The sequence below is a fragment of the Micrasema longulum genome, unplaced genomic scaffold (assembly GCF_059751315.1).
Source record: "Micrasema longulum isolate JH-2025_06_02 unplaced genomic scaffold, ASM5975131v1 h1tg001467l, whole genome shotgun sequence".
Lineage (NCBI taxonomy): Eukaryota > Metazoa > Arthropoda > Insecta > Trichoptera > Brachycentridae > Micrasema > Micrasema longulum.
Genome location: NW_028278653.1, coordinates 165289 through 184850, shown reverse-complemented (window position 1 = coordinate 184850; position 19562 = coordinate 165289). Strand labels below are relative to the sequence as shown.

Sequence of the window (19562 nt, the reverse complement as noted above, 5' to 3'; positions counted from 1 at the left end):
GTTTAATCAACAATGTTTTGACTATGCCCAAATGTTTGTAGACAGGCTGGATTTCTTCCCTAGAGCTATTTAAATCTAAATTTGTTGCAACAGAGAGGGAAAAGGTTTTTGAGAAGGGAATATGGAAGAATGGTGAATGTTACACAGTGTGTAAAGTGGACACTTAAACCAGCCAATGACAGGTCATACGACCTGTAAATTCCTATACTTCCATATTCCTTCTTGAAATGTTTTCCCTCGCTGTTGCAAGAAATTTAGGAAAAAAAGTTAGTTTATCAGAAGGTTGAGTTCTGTGAACTACTGAGAAATTAGAGGGTGACAAATGACAAGTATTTTAACCGTTGGGATTTTTAAAATTACAGGTTGACTCCGGCATATGCTGCAATAGTTGGGTTTACTGTCTTCTGGGTTCCCCACATGACAAAAGGACTTGTAGTGCCAGTTTCCAGAAAAGAGGTTCAACTTTGCCAAGAAAGTTGGTGGGCCAATCTTCTGTACATAAACTCATTTGTGGGGTCAATAATTTGTGTGCCGCAAGCCTGGTAATACGCTTCGATATTTATTTATTTTACTTTTAACCATATCAGACCAAGAGACCCACCACAATGGTGAATAGGGTATTTTCACAAGTCGGAAATAACATTAAAAATATAATGTGTACCTATTTATATTGGATTTATTTTATTTTTATTTATTTATTTGACGAACTTATGCAGTCCATTCTGACGATGGTAAATACAATTTCTTTAAAATTAAAGCTAGGACAAAAAAAATGAAAAATTACTACCTTGTCCTTGAGACAAGATCTGGTCTGTCTTAGTGATTTTTTAAATCTATAAAAACTTGCAACGAAAAAGTACAGATCTCGTCTCGAGTTTTCAATACGACACAATCGGGACATTGGTGCATGCAAGCCATAGTTTGTGCTGTGTTGATCGAAGAACAGCACATTATTATTTCGCAACCGGCGGATCGGAACATTGAATGCCACTTGTTCCAGTAACGATGGTACATCAATTAAGCCATTCAGTAAATTAAACAAATATGGAGTCAATATTATTTCTACGTTTTTGTAGACTTGAGATTTTTTACTTTTATTTATGATATTAATGTATTCAAAATGAGTTTTTCATTATAATTTTCGGTTATAATAATTTTGATTAATTTTTTTTTTTGCACCACAATAGGCCAGGAAGCCCAATTACAGTGGTGAATTACATCACAGAACACCCAGGATTGAGAAAAATCACATTTAATTTTTGTGTTCTCACCGGGAATCGAACCCGGAACCTTCCGTGTGTGAGTCAAGCGTCTTGTCCACTACACCACGGAGGCCGCCATAATAAAAATACAAACATAGTTTTATTCCAGATTTATTTATAAATGTTAACCAGTGACCAGGTTTCGTCTTTTCGGGTTTTCGTCGTGAGACTAAACAAATTTCTATATTATAACAGAAAGCAGGGGTTGCAAATCATAATTTTATATAATTATGGAAATAAAAGAGTTCAAATTAAAGTAATAACAATTGTATGAATTTAAGTTTTGTTTGAATGTATATAATAAAAAACTGGTGAAAATTATATAATTTTATGAAGTTTTATAATGAAAATGTATTTGAATTACATGTATTTAAATTTTATTAAAACTATAACAGGGGCCGCTGGTTGGTAGTTCCATCCACAGCTATATCCCTGGACCCGGGGGTAATTAAGTGATTCTCTGAAAGCAATAATTCCCGGCAGTTAATTCTTATCGAGTAGTTTCATTGTTTGTATTTTAATGGATATTTTTATAATTAAAATGCAGATCCACCAAGAAATGTCAGTAGGAAAACTCAATCTATTAATATAATTTTTGGGTTTCAAATGAGCACATACAAAACGGCTCTCAGTTGGCATCACGTCATTTTGACGTCACGCGTTACGACCGCCGACTGGGCTTCTAATAAACACAAAAACATAATCAGTGGATGTGCTTATTAAAATGCATGTCGTGTTGGTTTTATATATTGTTGTGCAATAACTATGGTTAAGTTTTGCACGTTGGTTTAATTGGTGTCCCAGCGAAGAGACGGGTACGTCTCGAAACCGGTAGACATAGAAGAGTCGGTAAGTGGTTATATACAAATATTTAATAACATATAATTAAATTTTTGACCACAAGTTAATGCTTTAAATATTAATAATAGTTATGACCGAGAAAGATAATGAAAGGAGGGTGAGTGCCGGGAACAGGGTGAACGGTGCACTGAAATCTACTTTGGCAAACAAATGTTCATCGCAGGAGGCTAAACTAGCCGTTCACAATGGAGTTCTTGTGCCAACTCTAATGTATGCGAGCGAAGTATGGAATTGGAAAAATAATTGTGAAAGTAGGTTAAATGCTGTCAAAATGCGATCCCTCAGGCGAATGCGTGGTAAAACGATGTATGATAGGTGCACAAATGTCGAGATCCGTAATCTGTGTGAGGCTGAGACATGCATTATCGACAGAATCAAGAAAGTGCTGCGTTGGTTTGGAAATGTAGAGCGAATGGACAGTAAAAGAACGGCTAAAAGGATCTACGAATGTTGATGGATGCAGAAAACAAGGAAGGCCGAGAAAGACATGACACGATCAAGTGCATCAAATACTTAAAGATGGACATGTCAAGAGTAGGAATAGTGATGGTTTGTTTGTTCGTTTGTTTATTTACAACTCGTTGAAAATGGTCACATAAAATTGAAATATTTGTGTCAATTATAAAAACGCTAATATTTCTTTTATAATATTTTTTTCAAAACTTTCCTGTATCTAATATTTTTTGTTATTATAGTTCTGAATCATTAATACATAACCCCTACAATACATCACATACAAATAATATAATAACTAGATCCTCAACACAAAGACAACTTAAACAAATACAAACTAATACCACTTTCGGACAAAGGGATTTTTAGTATTATTTGATTAAAATCTATAACCTACTTCCACTATTTATTAAAACAATTAGTAACGAGAATATGTTTAAAAGGGCTATAAAAAATAAATATTGTAGCTAGGTAGAAGTAAAATTGATTGTCTCATTCGCCCAAACCAATATTAAACAACTGCTCCACAAGTGTATAGCTTATGATAGGTGTTTGTTCTTTTCATTGTGCGTTTTGTAATATAAATAATATAGATGTACATAAATTAATTATAAATATAAATATGTTGTGGTTAAAACTGTCTGAATATTTTGTTAATTATCTCTGTTTATTAAGATCCTCTCTTTGTTTATTCTCAAATGTAAAAATATTCCAAAAAATGTATATTGTTAAGTGTCCTCGGCACGGGTAACCCCAGTGAGGTCACATTATTTTTATTATTAATTATAGTTTGTGAGAGAAAAGTGTGAATAAATAAATAAAATTAAATGTTATGACTAACAAAGCTTGTCTTTTTCCTCTTTTGCAGGTATTTGACGATTGATATGCAATTTTACTTTGCCGGTTTGGTCATCCTGATAATTGCACACAGGCTGCCCAAGTTGGCCAAACTGCTGATAGGAGGACTGTTGCTGGGGACAATTATAACACCGGGACTTCTGACATATATTAACGAATACAACCCACTTCTGATTGTCACACCCGAGTAAGAAGTCTTCCGTCTGTTTCTTATCGCTCAGAAGCTCAATCACAAATAACTATGACATTCTAATAAACGATGTGATAACAATATCTCACCATGGTTGTTTATCGTATTCGTGATTATAATGGAACTTCCGTGAACATCTTATATTGAATGTCAACATATTTACGCAATCACATATTTGAATTTCACGGGTGTAAATATGGAAAATATTCCAAAATTGCATTTTTGATTTATTTATTTATTTATTCTTTATCATGCTATTTATTGCGTTTAGCTGGCTGTTGGCAAACGAAATGTCAAGAATGGCAGTCGCCATAGTAATTGTTATTTAATTTCTACTTTTTTGTATTGGATACTCCTTACTATTTTGCAAATTTATTTATTTGTTTTTATTTATTTATCTGGGATTTTTACAGCTATTTACATAAAAAAATAAGTAGAAATATTTTAACAATACTAGAGCCAATTGAAAAAATTTACTGGTAATCTAATAATACATAATATATAATAGAGTTTATAAAATTGTATGTGTGGGACGTTTGTATTCATGTATGTGTATATAAGTGTGTGTGAATAAATGTGTGAGGATGTGTTTGTGTCGGTGCGTAAATAAAAAAAGGAATTTGAAACGTTTATAGGAGAGAACTAGGTAAGAGTAAGAGGTGCAGTGCAATATATTGCGAAATTAGCAGTTCACAACGGAGTCCTGGTCCCGACTCTGATGTATGGAGCGAACTATGGACTTGGAAAAACAGGGATGAAAGTAGGCTGAATGCTGTCGAAATGCGATCTTTCAGGCGAATGCGTGGTAAAACTATGTACGATAGATGCACAAATGTTGATATCCGTACATTATGTAAGGCCGAGACAAGCATTATCGACAAAATCAAGAAAAGAGCTCTGCGGTGGTTTGGACATGTAGAGCGAATGGACAGCAAAAGAACGGTTAAGAATATTTACGATGCGAATGTTGATGGACGCCGAATTAGAGGAAGACCGAGAAAGACATGGCATGACCAAATCCAGCAAACCCTTGTAGATGGACATGTCAAAAATCGGAATAATCGGCGCGCGTGCATAAGAAGATGTATGAATGTACAGGAAGCGAGATCTGTATGCAAATATAGAGTGATGTGGCGTTCTATCCTCTCTGCCTACCCTTACGGGGAAACAGCGTGATGGTTTGTTGTTGCTGTTGTTGAATATATTGTATAATTTTTTTAAGTAAACGCCGATTTTTCGCCAGTGAACTGTATTTATTTACGAGGAAAACAAAAAACAAACAGACATGAGCGTTGACGTAGAGATTACACATGCGTTGATTTATGACTGCGATAACTTAAGCATGTTTATTATTGTTAAATGTGATCGTTCAAATGCTTAGCATGTTTTTAAGCACGTCGATAGTTATTTTTGATTGAGCTACAGAAGCTCTCCAAAATAGGCCTCAGTTCCAGCTGTGAGTTCATAATTTGAGTAAAATCATTTACCGGTAAGCCATCTCTTCAGATTTGGAAACATGTAGAAGTCGCTGGGGGGCAGGTCTGGCGAATATGGTGGCTGAAGAACCTGTTCAAACCTGATTTTGTATAAATTTGCTTGCGCAACTAATGATAAATGAGCAGGCGCATTGTTGTGATGAGATTTTTTTTCTTCTTCAAATGCGGCCGTTTTTCTACGATTTCAATTTCTTAACGATCCAATAGTGATAAATAAATAATATGCGCGAGATATGGATTTACATTTTTCAAGATAGTCAATTAATATCACTCCATGCGCATCCCAAAATACGGAGGCCATAACCTTTCCCATCCATTGTTGCATTTTTGGACGCTTTGGAGCGCTTTCATCCAGAGAAACCCGTTGTTTTGACTGTTGTAGAAATGTATCCATGCATAGAATTCAGAATAGTCCAGAAGCCACATATGCGCATCAAACAGAAGGCGACTAAACTACTCTTAAAAGAGTAGTTTTATGATTTGACCTATTATTTTCTTTGTAGACGTGCCGTGTTGTGTCGTTTTAAAGTGTAGAAATACTGCTGGGATCTTAAAGAAACAGGATGAGATCATATTTCGTGTGTAAGTAGCAAATGCATCAATTAAAAATTTAATTATTTTTCCGTCGGTCAGATTGTCACAGAAAACAAAATGAACATTTTGTTAGTGTTGCTAGGGTAGTCAAATTTTTTACGCTACTTTGCTCATCTAATAAAGAACTAATGGAAATTGGACCTCTCGGATTTTACAACACCGTGGTGGACATTTGACCGACATTATCTTGAAAACATCAAATATTATTTAACATGACATAAAAATATCAATTTTATGTAAAACAAAATTGGTTTTATTTTTTAAGTTCAAATTTCTATATTAAATGACCCTTTACTTACCTACTCTGTCGTGTCAATCAATGTTTCCGCGTGTACAATAAAATTTTAGAGAAATTAACAAAGAGCTTTTAAAAAATATATCGTCTTTGTGTTATTATATTTTTCGCGATCTGGCAATATTACGCGGCGACTTCACGAAGTGAGGGGATTTTTGGACACAGTCCGTTGTATTCAAATATGATTCAACGCTCCTTCTGGGCTTTTCTCAATTCTATGCACGGAGGTTAGTTGCTTTTCGCAGCTGAAACTTGTAAATGCGTGAACAAAAATGGTTGAAATTTCGACAGACGATTAATGAAGGACGAAGCTTTTTATGATTGGTTCACATTAGTGCATAGGTACTAACGCCATCTCTTGGGATTATCCCAAACTTTTTGATCCACCTAATATAATAACTTGTTTTCATCAGCGTCAAATTTTAAATAAGAAGTCGTATTTTAGGGGATTGAGAAATACATTTGCGAATGATCCTGCATTTGAACAGTTTTACCTAACTTTTAAAGGAAATGCCAGCAGTATGATGATCGGAATAGTTGCTGGATATGTTCACTTTTATATAAAGAAAAACAATTTAGCTATTGCCATTGGAACACACAAGGTTTGTACCGAATAATATTATATTTATATATAAGTGCATGAATAGCTAGTGTTAGAAAATGAATATTTTATATTTATATTTAATACTGTGTTGCCGATTTTTTATGTCATAAAAAGTCGGTACTCACCGGTCACTTGGTTACATACTAATATTTACTGACATATTAATACACATAGACATGCCGTGAGCCCTCAAAAATGATGACACTAACTCATGCCCAAACGCTCAGTCATGCCCAATGCGTATTTAGTCGTTCTTTGACTGCCAGCTAGGCGTGACGCTTATAAGCCTTCAATCAATACAATCATCTCGTATTCCTTAAAATACCCCAAAAACCAAAACGATAATAAAAAAAATTATGTAGAATCACATAACTGTCCTTAAACTAACAGAAAAAAAAATATGTATGTATTATTAATTTAATAAAATGGTTTCTCTTTTTATTTATTTTTTTCATTCAATATTTTATGTATTTAAAAAAAAAAACTCTCATAGGTGCTTATACAACTGGGTATTGTTAAATTCTATAAAAAATGCATTCAAAAAATTAAATAAATAATATTTATGTTTGTTTATGGTCCCGTGGTGTTCCAGGATTCAGACCAGAGGTTCGATCCCGCTCTATCACAACTTGATTACCATTTTCTAGAATGGTTATTTAAAGCTAGTTGTTATCTCGAAACTTAAGTTTATTTGGTCAGACCATAAGAACGCCAATAATTCAAACATTTTTTCCAGAGGATGTTACTGGCGATGCACGCAACATCAATGCTCTTAGTGTCTTTTGCACTTTTTGCGCTCTATATTTTCTTGAAGTCTCCTTTTGTAAATCCCATAATAGGAGCCCTATTTGCGTCCCTGGGCAAGCCCATACCGGGTACTGCATTCGCTTTCCTCATGGTTGCGATCCTCAACAACTGGAATTGTGAGTTGAATTCATTTTTATTACCTTATTCATATATGATTAATAAATTAGAACTCCATTATCCAAACTCCTTGATTGCTAAATATCCGGATAGTTATCAGGAAATAAAAAACAAATTAAAAATTTCTTCGTCAAAGCAATTAATTTTTACAAATGACTATTTCTTTAAAGTTCTATGTGCACATTCAACTTAAAATGAATGGTCTTTTCGCTACCTGCTATACCACGCACACGTTGCACATTGCACTTGAAAGAAATGGTCTTTTTGCTGCTGGTTTAGTTGGCCTTCCCAAAAACTGCGATCTTGTACAGTGGCGGTTTTGCATTTCCTTTTTGACTTATTTTTTTATCACACACATTTAGATTTTATAGATATTAAATTTTCATTTTTGAATAATGTACACTTTTTTGTTATTTTTTCTTTTAATTTTGCATTTTTATTTTCTTAAATCATATTTTACACCGCAAGTTATTTCATATTTTATGTTGAAATTTGTTCACTGCTGTCAATACTTTTTTGTCGTATAATTTTGTTAAGAGTTATTTGAACCGTAAATAAAGAACTCTTTTGCCGTCCCAGTTTTTTCACCTTTAATTTTTGATATTCTTATTCTGATAATGGCGGTCAGTACTAAAGCTCCTGACATCACTGCGACCTGCGTAAATCTATTGTGACGGGTTTCCTAAATTAGTTCTCACCCTCCAAGCCCAGATCTGTAAAATATCAGACTTTTAGGTAGGGTGCGAGAACTCTAACATCCTCAGGTTTAACCAACGGTCCCCCGAGGATGCGGCTTCTTTTGTAATATAAAGCATCACATTAACATAGAATGCGTAAAGTTGTTTCACCATCCGCACTGCAGTACCTACATCAAGATGTTTCAAAAAGGTCCATTCTAGCAAGGTGTACATTTAATCTGCAATGCTCTGAAGAATTCTAGTGATAACCCTCACTCGGTTTGGGCTAAGTTGCGTTAAGTCAAAAGCAAACTTTTGCGAGTACTTGGTAGTTCCTTAGCATGGTGCTGACCAGATCCTTTTCTAGAGCATTATGCTCCGCTTCTAGGCCCACGCCTGAGTTCATTTGCGCAGAAGGGCTCCGGGCCCATCGGGGCTGTCTCAGCTCCCAGCATCGCCCAGCCAAATTTTTAAATATTATTTTATTTTAATTCATGATAATATTTTTAATCTACATCATGAATATAAGTTAAGAGGTTTGTAATTAACACGGTGTCAATAATACTTTTTGCAGTGGGAATTTTCACTTTTTTTAAAAACAAGATATTTGATGTCCCAACTAAATTGAATTACAGCGTATACCTTGTCCACTTGCTGGTAATAGATACTGTGATTTCCTATTTAGACTTGCCTCTCAAACTAGACAGTACAACACTCGTAAGTTTTATGGTTTTTATTAATTATCTGTCTGTACACATTAAGACTTCCGTCCGTAAAGCATGCTTAGGTGGAGAGTAGTTTTCCACAGCAAAAATTTATTGTCCCCCTGGAGGTGAAACTAAAGCATAAGACTTATTACTAAGACCCGGACGGTTGATAGGAAAACTGCATAGTGCGGTGTTACTAAGTTGCAGATTATTATTATTGCAATTACTTAGTCTTTATTTAATTACTACCTTACAAAATGTTCGAGTATTCATAGAATATCTCAAGACACATTTTTTAAAAATGTGTTACCTATGCGTAGTAAAAATCTAAAATACTGGATTTATCTAAAACTTTTCAGAAGTCGTCCGGTTTTTTCATTAAACAATTATCTTTAATTGGGGATTAGTGGGATTTTTCAAATATAATGTTTCAAGTATAATTTTAGAAATTAAAATCTGAAACAATACTATGCGATTTTTTTAGGCTAAAACAAGTTGAAGAGTAGATACAACTGTGTATAGCATGCGCGGTCCGTCCAAATATTGGATGGAACCGATGCTTCCCTAAAATTTTGACCCCTTAACAATCAGAATATATTTTATTTTTATTTAATAAATTCAGCCGAAAATAACTAATCTTTTAAATAACTAGAAGAAATATGTTATTGGTTTGTTGTTTTTAAAAGTCTGAATATCTAAAATCACATTAATTTTTTAACACACAAATCTACATGGAATACAAGACATTACATCGTCATGATCGTAGAACATTGATGCATGTGATTTCCTTCAACTTTACATGAGCGCACTTAAAATGTTTTTTGAATACTTTATGTCATAACTTGACAAGTACAAAAGTATATCCAAGCCGGTTTCGCGGTTTAGTAGGTTTCATTATTTTTCCTTTTATATTTTCTGTTCATGTTTTTACCTTCTTTAATAAAAAAATAAAAATTAATGAACTTTGATACATGGGTTAAGTTTAAAATTTTTTTTTTTTCAAACATGGAATTTTAAAATATACTTTTTCATTCATGAATATGGAGCCTTTATAAAACCTTTGAAAAATCAAATATAAAAGAAAGTCAATGTGGCATTTTTCACACATCTGTTCTACGATCACGACGATATATATAAATATGTCCCTTATTTTTTAAAGCACGAAGTCGTAATTTGCTACAACTGGCTTAAACGATATGATTACTTTTACAAATCAGGGAAAATAGATTATTAAACTGTATGTTTATTTCAAAATATGTAGTATTTTGCTTAATGTAACAAGACGATACAGCACGGTTTCCAGGGGGATTTTTTAGCAGTCTTTTAGGAGTTAACAAAGCCGGAACAATTCAAAGAAATTTAATTTGTTATTTACTCATTTTGTTTACTCAATTTTCAGATTTGGCTTCCAATTCTGTGCTTGCCTCTGGTGTATATGGTCGCATTTTTCTGGTGTCTTTTTATTGAAACTCCTTTTGTTGTTTTGAGTAGTTATAAAGTACCAGCAAAGAGTAAAAATCTTACAAAAGAAGCGTTGAATAAAACAAATTGAAGTTTGATTGCCACAACTAAAACTGACTGAAATGATTATTTTTATTAATTTATACCATAATAAAAGGTTTTCCAATAAGGGTGCTCTAACTTTAAATTTAAATAAAACAGGTTGTGTTACGGAATTATCGATGTTTTCATTTTATTTGCACGAGTATTTGGATTGCATTATGAATGGAATATGAAATTGGCCAAATGGCCGCCGCGGCTTTGCTGGACCGGCGCATATCCGAGAGGTCCAATTTTCGATGACCCGATCGCATAAATCAGGCTCGATATCGTTGATGGCATTGTTCGTGTTAACTTCTAAGGCATCAATCGTCTGCGAGTCATCCGCATAGACCAGTGATATAATGTAGCCCCCCCCCGAAAGAAAAACTAATAATAACTTTAAATCGCACGATTTCGGCGGCCAGTTGACGTTGCCGAAATGCGAAAAGACCATGCCGTCAAATTTGTCATGCAAAAGATTAATTGTTATAATTCATTTTAGGTGTAGGTAATAAAACAGGAGATTACAATGAAATAGTTTTAATGATACATGTACAGTACATTATAGTATTATTTTATGTGTCTACAACAAGTTTTAAGGTTGTCATTCACATTGTCAGTGTTCAATATATATTGTTTATACCGAGGTTTAATACACATTATTGCGGAACAATAAATATACAACTTACGTAACCTAAAAACAAGATTAGTGTCTTCGTTTAACAGAAATATCAACAGTAGAATTATGTATACACATCCCCACCAGTTTCGCAAGCAAAGTGGCGAAGTTTAGTAATCTGCATTCAGTAGCGATAGATTTAGACAGAACTAACAAGAAACAGCGCTTAATTGGTCATTAATAAATTATTTATCTTTAATTGTAGATTCCATCCGAAAAGAGAATCTCCACTCGCTTTAACAAAACACAATGATGACTAAAACAAGCAAGTACAAATGACAATTTTAACAGTGGACCGATACAAAATTAATTGAGAACGGAACACTAATTTTCGATACTAGAATAAAAATATAATAAAAATATTCAACTTCAAAGTAGAGCAACACATTAAAATGTGTAAAACCACCTACAGAATAAAATACAATACGTGGACTAATAAATTTCTAGACTATACAAACATTGAAAGTTTACAATATACAAATGATTACATATTGTAAATATAATTTGATTGATACAATCATAATGATATAACAGTAGGCGATCCCATCCCTTTCAGTTAATCTATCCATATAATATTCCTTACATTCGGCTATGAACATTTCTGAGTACTTCATTAGACTAGGTACGCTGAAAACAAGAAAAACCGCTTTGTTCAATTTCCAATACATCTCGGTGACAAGATTATACGTTCCGAGCGTTTTCGAAGCGAAGCTTTAAAATTCAATAATTTATCCGTGGATATTTATGGCCACAATTCCTAAACTAGAAAGGATGACAAAAACAACAGTAATGTAGAATATCAGACATCTTCAATAATATGCAGTACGAACTACGTACATTTCGATCTAATGATATGAGACTTCACATATCCAACTAAAATTCACGTTTATTTACACATTATAACGCAAGCTAATCGGTGCGGGAATACAACGAAGAATTACAGAAATACGAGAAAAGGCAAAACAAAGAGGGACCTTTTGTTGCAAACTGTTTTAAAACTGTATATAAAAAAAAAAAACAGAAAGCTTAAATGAATTCTATTTCAGGTTAAAATGGGTCTTTCTGTGTGTGCTCATAGGCAGCGCCGGATCTAACAGGATCTAGCACCCCGTCACTTACTGAAAAGGGACGGGAATATACACGTTTGTAAATTGATACGAGCATATTATTCTCCCCTCCCTTGTAAGCAAGTGTCTGTTTCTTTATACCAGGTCTGGCTCTGCATTTTTTTAAAAGTATACATTTACTATTTGATAATGTGTAACAAATGCCACAAGCAAGATATTGTTAAAATCTCTGTTTAACTTACGTTCCCTTATCTTGAAGCAATGTGTTATGTATTATATAATGTTTGAACATTTATTAGCCTCTATAAACAATTCACATTGTGTAAAAATAAGATACAAAAACATTATAATTTATTTACACGCTACTTAAATTGCGTGATTTTTGATGGAACAAAACGGGTGAAAAAAATTCTAGCAGTATGGTCTTCATTTTGAGTTTGTTTCATAAAAAAAATCTTATGAATCTATTTGTTTCGTTTTAATGGATAAAATTAAATAATACCTTTGTACAAGGAAAATACACATTAAACTAAACAATAAAGTAATATTAATCTAAATTGTTTTGAGTTGAGTAAATTTCTGAGTCGTATGATATTTACATTAGACAACATCATTCTCACATTATTAAACATAAACTTTCACAATAGCAGTAATAATCTTTCACAATAATATAATTTAAGATTTTCAAAAGGTATTCGATAGAAATATACATAAAGATAATTTCTCTAACTACAAGGAGTAATAGTTCAGTATATATTTTATGAATCTCTCGGTCATGGGTTGCTAAAATGCTATGAAATATCCATTGACATCAATAATATGCGAAGGGTACAGGACGTAAAGGATGGATGTCAATTTTGATGTGTTTTAAACTAATAATGGCAACTGACGGCAGTATGAAAGATGGATGTCAAATAAAGCGATAATTCAATATGAATGAAAACCATTTTAGATGATGTTCAGTATAAGCCATTTACATTAAGCAGGTTCTTTTATATTTATAAGTTTATTTAAATGTCCAAGAGGTTGCTATCTAAAATCTTTTTGAAATCCTGTACCCTTCATGCGCAATTTGAAAGAACGCACGTCCGAACCATGCCATTTAACAGAGAAACAGTTTTAGGAATTACCTAAAGTATAATAAATAACCTAAATATGTGGGTAGTCTACAACATAAATAAAGGGTATACAGCATAGTACGGTATTCTACATTTAAGCGAGAAAGATCTCAAAATGACATCGGTTTATTGTAATATTTATGTAAAGATGGAATGGTACTAAATTCCCGCGCCCTATCACATTATCTATATCTACGCACGTCCACTCCATTACCCGAGGAAATCGTACTATCGTTGCAATTCAGTGTACAAAATGCTTAGTAACAAAATCTGATGAGCGTACATCAAAATGTTATTTTAATTGAGCGGTATTTAAAAAAGTCAATACAGGCTAAATGATACGGCTAGCAAAATTATTTGTTTCTTACGTAACTTAACCATCGCTAAGATATCGTAGACAGAAATTGTAGAGCGACCTTATTTAATTTTGAATCCTATTGAAAAATGAACAAGGTACGATATGTAGGCTCACTTCTTCTTAGGTCATACAAATACATAATCATATCAAAATACTAATCATTTACGATATGACAAAGTATCAAATAAAACTGAATACAGCAGAGTGTGAAAGCTACTATTGCAGTACAACGCGATAAGAATGCACGTTTACAACGCAAGATAATAAACTCGGCACTGCCAAATTGTTTAATGGCGCGCGTTTTATTATTTTGTATCCAATCTTATCACATTCCCTTACCTATTACGGAACCAGCGATATATGTCTTCCAAGAACATGTCTTATATATATTCAACCATTATAAACATAACCGATGGAAATGTGGACGATGAATGACACCACGTAGCGTCACTTTGATTTAAAATGTCCGATGAGATGAAAAAATAATGCAAAATGTAAAAATCTACGTGTTATATTTTGATTTTAACTCTATTATTGATATACCTTAATTAATTTGTAACAATATCATTACCAGCGAGTTGAAGCACGATAATGGGCGTATAGTGAGAGTGGGACTGTACTTACGTCAGTGTGTCGGCATCGGCATCGGCATTGGTGTGACAACAACATTTAAAGTGGTACATCCAAATAGCGAATAATTATTCCGTACTTCTCCGCGTGAATTTACCCTTCAAACTGGCCAATTAACAATGAAGGATGACAACAGTAAATTTATCTCCGCTTAATTACACGTTCCTAGGAAAGAGATAACAATTATTTAAATACAATCGAGTGCAGTCACGCAGAAAAGAAACCGTGTCTCTGGAAAAACGTTTATACACTTAGCCTATACCCTCCGACTACTAGGGAGGCGCTGTTGCTGGGAACTAGATATATTATATACAGAGTAACGTGTCCTATTAAAGCTTAACTTAATGATTCAGTTGTTTAGCGCGATAGAATAAAAGCTGAGACACTCGAGGAGACACAAAGGCATTGTACACAATAGCTACAGGTCCAATAGTAATATTTACACAACACATTCGCATGCAATAAACATGTGGTTAAATGCTTCAATCGCCTTCCTCCCTACACCTAAGTTTAACTATTCCTTAATACATACTCAGCTTCCTATTATTATCCAAGCGTTTATCTTTGGTAAGAGCTTAGACACATAGTTACGGGTGTGAGCCACCTCGCACCGTCCCACCGGGGTGGAGTGCTGCAGTCTCGGGTGCCGCTCGATACTCGGCACGGAGTCGGCTACTTCTAGACTAACGTAGAACCTCCCGGCTCCCTCGCCGCTAACTTCCGGCAGAACAGAGTACCAAATCTTATCATTATAAATACATTCAAAACAATATTACTACTAACGTCCCTGTGATTCATTATTTTAAGTGCGTTAGCTATATTATCCACTCACTTTGCCTTCTTACACCTTAGAGACATCCGAGCTTCTGAGTCTCGCGAATCATATTATTATCCAACATTCATTATTAATAATACAAGTCCCCCGTAGAACGGACAGAACACCGAGAGACAGGCATCCTGCGAAGATCCCCGAAACGAGTCGACACTGAGAAAAGGAATTGAGGAAATGGGCATAATTTCCATTAGGCCTTATAATGTCACGAGAGCAACCGCAGTCGTATCACGAGGGAGATTTCAATTCATTTATACTTTCTAAGATTAGTGACTCGGTGAGTCACAAACATACTCGGAGTGAAATGGATCAGATCGGACACCCCTATGTCGGCAGACATTGCGGCGTAATTATTTTTAAAGCAATAGGAATGTTGAAGTATTATTAAATAATAGAAAATACAATTATAAAATAACATCTGTTATAACTTTTCAAAAACATGTAAATCTGATTTCCAAATATGATGAAATGCAGAAAGGTTTATTTGGAAATATTTTCCTTTACACGGACTGTGGTTTGAAGCTTAAACTCAATATTATCAAAATGATCAAAAGAGTGTTTAATAAAATAACAAGTATTTACAAACATCCCAAAAACGACAAATGTCAGAATAATAAATTACTTAATAAATATTTTAATGCAACAAATATCTAGGTGATTTGGAGAAAATATATTATTATATTTATGACAGAAATGGCACTTGAAAAGTGAACATAATATTAAGTTTAAGTATCAACTGAATTCAAACATAAATTAGTGATATTCCCCAGTAATTATAACTATAATAAAAATTAACATTAACCGTACAATAAGCGTAAAAAGTAAAATGAAAATATAATAAATTAGATCATAAATAATACAAATGAATGCACATAACCTTACCGGATGTTTCCAGATGAGACTAACTAGTCTACCGCTTTTGGTAAGTATTTATAAAACATTATTGTGGAGACAAATATGTTTTGGGGACAGAATATTTTATTTATATGTGTACTGTCATATTATCGTCTATTTAATTCTGAACTAAACGCCGAAACATTGAATGTGCGGGAGAGCGATTTTTCAAGTTCGCAAAGGGTACTTTACAGAGTACTGTAAACACCATGTTATCGTAAAATTGTTAAAAGCGAGAAAATCCTGTGAACAATTCAAAGTATAATTGCCTCTCAAGAGTGTCCTGGGGGTTTAGGACAGTTAAGATGAATGATTTTTAGTGTTTGGCGTTTAGCATAAACGGATATTATTGAATAACTTTAAAAGTATTGCATTTTTGGCATTTAAGATTATGCAGAAAGGAAGGAAATTACAGAAAATCGTATTCTGTAAAAAACACATTTTGAAAAATTGGCATCAGTTAGTTCTCTAACTAAACAATGTACGAAAAATTAAGATACGATAAATTGAATTTTTTTTTAAATCCCAAAATGATTTTTACACATGGAAACGTGTCAGTGATTGTTATTTTTTAGTATACTTTTTTTGGAAACGTATCCTCGCATAAAAGGAGGTTCCAGTGCATGTATTCCTTACTATAATGAGTTTCTGATTCTGAACTTTTTGATTCTGTATCTGGAAACATCCGATGTTAGTGATGTATTTTTTGCGACTACTGATTCTTAATGCTTAGTGCCACGGCCATCTGGAGTTCCTGGTCTTCGTCGTGGCGACGGCGGCGACGCTCCTCTTCCAGCCTCCGGCCCTCGGCCGCCGCCCACGCCAGCTGCTGCTCCTCCGAGGGGAACAAACTCGGCGCTGACGGAGCGGCCTGGGGACTTTTGTTCTTATTCTTACTCCGTCCGAGATTCCCGAGAGTGAAGGACTTCCCGGCCGGCTTCGGAGACTTCTCTTTCTTCTTCTCTTTGGAGGTGGACTTGGTCTTCCCTGTCGTCCACGTCGGCGGCTGGGTCGCATTCTTCGGGGCGTCAGCCCATCCGTCCGTCGTCGCCCAGTTGTCGTTGCTGTCGGTGCGGTTGCCCCCCCAGGCCGCCCAGGACTGGTTGACTATGGGAGCCGACACCCGACCGCTCTTACTGAACGGATCGTTCGACGGCAACGGAACTGATTGCCGACCGTTAAACGCGTCGTTGTTATTTTTCTCGAATGTTTTCGACGTGGCGAAAAAATCATCCGTTTCGAAAGCGGAAAAACTCGAATTTTTATTGCTTAATTTTGATGGCGGATTCAGGAATGCTGCGTCTGCGTCCTGATTGCTCTTTTTGGTGTCGGAATCCGGGGCGTCGCAAAAGGGATCCTGCAGGTTGAAGGGATCTTCGTACCGATAGTCCCTAAAGGGATCTTCCGTAAAGTCCATCCTGGTTTTGGGTTTGGGGCTGGAGGCCGCTTGACTTTTGCTGGGAAGCTGAACACACAAGGGTATAATTTGAGGGTGAGTTTACTTTGCGCTGTGTTTAACGTGTTGCCTGGCTGCTCCTCGCCACTCCCCCTACCCCTCCCCTTAAAGCTGGAAAAGACACAAAACACAAGGCATAGTGTTAGTAATGGTCCGGATGTTTCTAGTTACAATATTGCATCATTCAACTGTCTCTAAATAGTTCAAAAATTTAATTTATTAAGACAATTTGTTTTTTAAATTCAAAGTTTTATTCTAAATTATTCAACCAGGGATCCCTCTAACAAGACTAAATATTCTATAATAACTATAAGAAAAAATATTCATGCACACAGTTTTGTATATATATTTTTTTCAATTTTGTAAATGCATAAGCCTTTAGAAATTAAAAAAATATGTTCCATTCCTAATACTGTCACGAATAATAATAATCATTTGACAATTTAATTGAAAACCATAAGTTTGGTTAGAAATATACCAAACTACAATACTTTGGGCATCTCCAAATCTTTAAAGACGAGTTCATACTAGATTTAACCTTCAAGATATATCTGGGTAGAAATAAACTCAATTATCGATCCATAGCCCAAAAACACACCCTACCAAAGTAGAAATTGTTCATAGAAATGATTTCTTTTATTTAAATTATTTATTGACAATTCTTTATGGAATTCCATTGTAATTATGTAATAACTTATATTTACATATAAGTTATTAATTTAAAAATACTTGGTACACTTCCACTTATTTATTTGACCAATTAGCGCTTTCACCCTCTAATGGGCATCTTCAGACTGGTCTGAAGTCTATATTATATGTAAATATAAGTTATTACATCATTGGAATTATTTATATCGTGGGTAAAACGTACCAACAGGGGGACTCTGTGGGTGCAACATCCATAGATCGATGACACACAACTGCCAAATGATTTTACCAGAAATCTAGAGCGTCGACCGAAAAAGGAACTAAGCATTTTCTATTTAACGCAATACATTATTTTGTGCAAGACTAACAGGACACTCCATAATAAAGTCGGGTGACGTTCTGAAGTACATTAACTTCATCCCCGCCATACAAGTCTTGCCCACCACATACCGCACACCGCATTTGAGGACATAAGTCTCCTCGGCGGTGCCCACATACACGGAAAAATTTATCGTTACCGAATGAGAAAAATTGCCCAAAGGAGCTCTCTGTAATCTAGTAGCCTTAGCATATTTGTGCCGAAAGAAGGTGATCCAGAAGTATGTAATATGCACTTCATTGGATTGAGGAAAAGAGGGAAGCGAATTCTTCGCTGACTGGGATTACATTGATTGGACATGATCGATTCGCCGAAATCATTACAAACCTTTTAAAAAGCCTTGAAGTAATTTTTCGAACCCACCAGATCTGTATATCCGACATGACCTATAAACAGGGTCATGGATAGTAGCGAGATGCTCCATTCGGTAATCATAGAGGGGGAAAGGGACAAAACCACAGGATGTGCGCCATACAGACGTGAATAACAAAATAATACGACCCATAAATGGACCACAGGACGTGGAAACATCAGCTCAGTCCATTCATCGTCGCCGTTACTTTCTAGGTTGTGTGTTTTATTCAACACGTAATAAATACACAATGAATGTCAATATCGTTTTTTCTGTTCATCTCCAACCGGGGGTAGGAGCCTCCATTAACAACACAAACAAAAATCTTACATATACAAATTATACTGATTTGAAAATTAATGTTTTTGTGTGATTTTCACTCAGTGAGAAACTCGTAAAAAAAAGCATTGATATTATTTTTCTTTATGTAACTTTATGTTAATGAAGATGAACGCAAAATAAATTATTATATATTTTGCGTTTGCGGGCAACATTCTAAAACTATGTTCGAGGGATACCTGTTTGGAATAATACAACAGCCAAAAGATAAAAATGTATTAAAAAGAAAGTAGAAAAGATAATTTTACAGAGCAAAGCAATAACACAAAACTAGAAACAAGGATACAGTACTTGCTATGCGTAGTGGTATGCACAGTGGTCAGCCAAACACCTAAACACCAAAAAAT

The 19562-nt window shown here is 34.6% G+C and overlaps 2 protein-coding genes across 10 annotated transcripts in view; one reads left to right on the top strand and one right to left on the bottom strand.

Moving 5' to 3' along the window:
- LOC148275287 (nose resistant to fluoxetine protein 6-like) overlaps positions 1-10597 on the top strand; it is a 34821-nt gene extending 24224 nt beyond the window's left edge. For 4 of the 5 annotated variants that reach the window (XM_088235895.1, XM_088235893.1, XM_088235896.1 and 1 more), the window contains 6 exons: positions 363-542; positions 3445-3621; positions 6455-6611; positions 7350-7536; positions 8789-8931; positions 10321-10597. In XM_088235895.1, the coding sequence (XP_088092021.1) occupies positions 363-542; positions 3445-3621; positions 6455-6611; positions 7350-7536; positions 8789-8931; positions 10321-10473 (997 nt within the window). In that variant the 3' untranslated portion in view covers positions 10474-10597. The remainder of the gene's footprint in view (positions 1-362; positions 543-3444; positions 3622-6454; positions 6612-7349; positions 7537-8788; positions 8932-10320) is intronic. The other variant, XM_088235894.1, reaches the window with a different exon arrangement.
- Positions 1614-19562, bottom strand: part of Eps-15 (Epidermal growth factor receptor pathway substrate 15) — a 60795-nt gene continuing 42846 nt past the window's right edge. For 2 of the 5 annotated variants that reach the window (XM_088235892.1, XM_088235891.1), the window contains exon 17: positions 10988-17608. In XM_088235892.1, the coding sequence (XP_088092018.1) occupies positions 17603-17608 (6 nt within the window). In that variant the 3' untranslated portion in view covers positions 10988-17602. Of the gene's footprint in view, positions 1723-5111; positions 5191-10987; positions 17609-19562 lie in introns of those variants that run through there. The other 3 variants (XM_088235889.1, XM_088235887.1, XM_088235890.1) reach the window with 2 other exon arrangements.